Source organism: Malus domestica, chromosome 11, assembly GCF_042453785.1.
Source record: "Malus domestica chromosome 11, GDT2T_hap1".
NCBI classification, from domain to species: Eukaryota; Viridiplantae; Streptophyta; class Magnoliopsida; order Rosales; family Rosaceae; genus Malus; species Malus domestica.
This window is the reverse complement of record NC_091671.1, coordinates 2,033,319-2,036,781: the sequence shown is the minus strand read 5'-3', so window position 1 is coordinate 2,036,781 and position 3,463 is coordinate 2,033,319. Positions and strand designations below refer to the sequence as shown.

The 3,463-nt window shown below is 38.8% G+C and overlaps 1 protein-coding gene across 5 annotated transcripts; it reads left to right on the top strand.

Moving 5' to 3' along the window:
* Positions 1-461: 461 nt before the first annotated feature.
* On the top strand, positions 462-3,177 carry LOC103447057 (pentatricopeptide repeat-containing protein At5g59600). Of its 5 annotated transcripts, none has more exons than XR_011573471.1 (3): positions 462-2,280; positions 2,539-2,637; positions 2,965-3,177. XR_011573471.1 is itself a non-coding variant. In XM_029087892.2 (2 exons), exon 1 carries the CDS (start codon positions 632-634, stop codon positions 2,249-2,251), a length of 1,620 nt encoding a protein of 539 aa, XP_028943725.1. In that variant the 5' UTR covers positions 462-631; the 3' UTR covers positions 2,252-2,280; positions 2,539-2,798. The 5 variants fall into 5 exon arrangements, 1 of the variants encoding a protein (XP_028943725.1); XR_011573470.1 differs by having other exon boundaries at positions 2,956-3,177; XR_011573469.1 differs by having other exon boundaries at positions 463-2,448.
* Positions 3,178-3,463: the final 286 nt, after the last annotated feature.

The following is a 3,463-nucleotide window of genomic DNA, read 5'->3' as shown; positions in this document are numbered from 1 at the left end:
GTTTATTCCCCAACCCTCTCACTATCCTTCTGTGTGTATAATTTTCACATATTACTTATCACATCTTTCAAATGAAAATTTTTTCAGTGTGTCAGGAACATGATTCGTTGACATACCTAATTAGAAATTTTTCTTTAAATGTCTAATCAATTCCATTACGATAGTTGGTGGGAAGATCCTCTCCTGAGCTCAGGATGGAGATTCTCATGAGCAACCCATCTAGGCCGTTCAAACTTAATCTAACGGCTTTAATTATTATAACTTTTAGAGATACCCCATGCTTGAAGCCGTTTGATCAAATTTAAACAGCCCGGATGGATTGCTCAGGAAGATCCCATCCTGAGCTCAGGAGAGGATCGAGTTCCTAGTTGGTGTCCTTATTCGTATTTTTGGCATACTAAAAAATCTTTATTTAAAAAAAAAAAAAAACTACAAATTAAAAACGAAATGATTATCGAAAATTGTATCATTTACCCAACTCTCGTATGCATTGGCTACAAAGACAGACACCAAGAAAGAACGAAATTTTAAAAAACAAGACCGAAAATTGCGAAAAGAAAATCTCAACCCACCATGGAAGTAAAGGAACTTGCTTTCCCAGAAGTTGTATCTTTTAGCTGAAAATAAGATTATGAAAATACCATCTTTTTCGACATTCAAGTTGTCTCCAGACGACTTGGCTTTGCTTTTACAGAAATGCATGAAAGCAAGGGCTCTGAGACAAGGCAAGCAAATTCATGCAGTGCTGTTAACAAGTGGGGTGGACATGAATTTGTTATCTTTGAGTTCAAAGCTTGTGGGGATGTATGCTGGTTGTGGGGATGTTGGGAATGCACACCAAGTGTTTGATAAAATTCCCAAGCCAAACGTCTTCGCGTTGAACTGGCTGGTTTTGGCGTCAGCGTTTAATGGGAAGTTTGAGGATGCAATTGGGTACTTTTATTTGATGCAAGAGTTGGGAATTGTTGGCAACAAGTTCACGTTTCCTGTCGTGCTTAAGGTTTGTGTTGGTTTGATGGATTTGAACAAGGGAAAGGAAGTTCATGCTGTGGTGAATAAACTTGGTTTTGAAAAGGATGTGTCTTTGGCAAATGCCTTGATTGACATGTATTATAAATGTGGAAGTTTGTGTTATGCTCGTCGCGTGTTTGATAGGATGCTCGACAGAGACGTTGTTTCTTGGACGTCGATGATATGCGGGTATTTTAACATAGGAAAGACTGATCAAGCGCTCCTCTTGTTTGAGAGGATGAGGTTGGATGGATTGGAACCGAATGATTTCACATGGAATGCAATGATAGCGGGGTTTGCTCGGTGTGGAGATACAAATCGAGCATATGCGCTTCTGTCTAGGATGACTAAAGAGGGATTGGTTCCTGATTTTGTTACTTGGAATGCGTTGATTTCAGGTTTTACCCAAGGCCAGCATGCTGATGAAGCATTTAAACTGTTCAGGATGATGTTGGTGTCTGGAATTAAAGCGAACCTCGTGACTATCACAGGGTTGCTACCAGCTTGTGGGATCATTGGTTCAATTCAAAGAGGGAGAGAAATTCATGGATTGATCTACAGGATGGGCTTTGACGTAAATGTGTTTGTTGCTAGTGCTCTTATTGATATGTACTCAAAATGTGGCAGTGTGAAAAATGCTCGAAGTGTATTTGACCAGAATCCTGTAAATAACATTGCATCATGGAATGCATTGATTGGATGTTATGGTAAGTACGGTATGGTTGATTCCTCCATAGAGCTTTTTGAAAGAATGCAAGCAGAAGGAGTGCAGGCAAATGAAGTGACTTTGACATCCGTACTTTCTGCGTGCAGCCACAGTGGTTATGTGGAGAAAGGTTTAAAGATTTTCAAGTCCATGAAAATGTGTCATGGAGTTGAGCCAGGTACAGAACATTATGCTTGTGTTGTTGATCTCTTGTGTCGGTCAGGAAAGATGGTAGCAGCTTACGAATTGGTTAAGGGAATGCCTATAGAAGTCACTGAATCTATCATTGGAGCCTTTTTCAACGGTTGCAAAGTCCATGGAAGAAGAGATCTTGCTAAAATGATGGCAGAAGCTATTCTAAAAATGGAGTTAAAGAGACCTGGAGGTTTTGTAACGCTTTCGAATATCCATGCTGCTAACGGAGAATGGGAAGAGGTTGAGAACGTAAGGATGGTGATGAAGCAGAGGAAGATTCTTAAGCAACCTGGATTTAGTTGGCTCGGTAAAAAGATGGCTTTGTCAGACTTGCAGTAGAAAAGAAGTCAAGAGAGTATGTATCCAAGGTGTGCCTCTAATAAGATAGTATCAGTTCAGAAGATCGTCACATAATCCCTTTTGTTTTCACAAAAGACATCTCTTGTACAACTGAATTGATTTTCCAAAATTTTGTATCGACGCCATTGATCCATTCAGTTTTCAAAGGCATGAAGTTTATGAATTTGACCACATTGGTAACAAACTCCAAAAATACTCTTCTTTTTCATTGCTTGATACCCTTCTTTTCCAAGCTACTCATCTTCCCAGATGATTTGTGTATGCAGACACAAGATCAAAACGGAGAAGCGGATGGTGAATCTAAACATGAACTGTTGAACTTGGCGGCTGAACAAGTACAGTTACTACTCAACCTCGAGTTGCAGGTTTACATTTCAGATTCTGGCTTACATTCTTTTGTTCATTCCTTAATTCCTGAAAACAGTTCTCTGAAAACAAAGTATACAATTATAACCCTTGAAGCCACTAACGTTTAAAAACAAGTTTGACACCATATAACTAATCCATCTGTTTGATTTAAGTATTACTGAAGACTGATTACATAATCCAAATAAACACTCTCAACACACGGCATGAGTAATTAGTAGAACTTGTCATAAGCAGATGAATTGTTAATTTTGCTATGTCGAAGAATGTCCTTCGATATATCTCCGTACTTCATACTCATGAAACTAAAACTGCAGCTATAGCAGTGTTGCTTTTCAGACATGTGGCGTTGAAGTCAATGCATGTTTTGCTGCCTGGCTTGGGGGATCACGCTTTTTGAAGTGTCTAGGACTTGGAAGAGAACATGTGAAAAATTTGGATGGAAAAAGTGCAGTTAGGAATGACTTTGTTTAATAGGGACAAAAGGTTGCTTATGAATTCTCTAAACCTCCATAATTAATGAAAATATTTTGAAGAAAGCTCAAAAGGGTCCCAAAAAAGGTCCTAAAATCACCCACTCTTCCAATAATTGCATGCCTTAAAAAGGTCCTAAAGAGGCTTGGAATATAAGAAACCATGCCTTGCATGGTGTGGTGGTTGTCCAATGGAGGGGTGTGGGGGGTCTCTCTTGAACCACTTTATCTACTCACGCGTTGATTTTGTTTTGTTTCAAGACCCAAATGCACAAAAGTTCCAAGTAATTTGTGAAAAATATGCACGAGTAGAATCGGTTATAAATTTTCAATAAAAAATTATAATTGAAGG

Excerpts from the sequence above, each read along its gene's own strand:
- LOC103447057 (XM_029087892.2), top strand. The coding sequence starts at position 632 with ATGAAAATACCATCTTTTTCGACATTCAAGTTGTCTCCAGACGACTTG.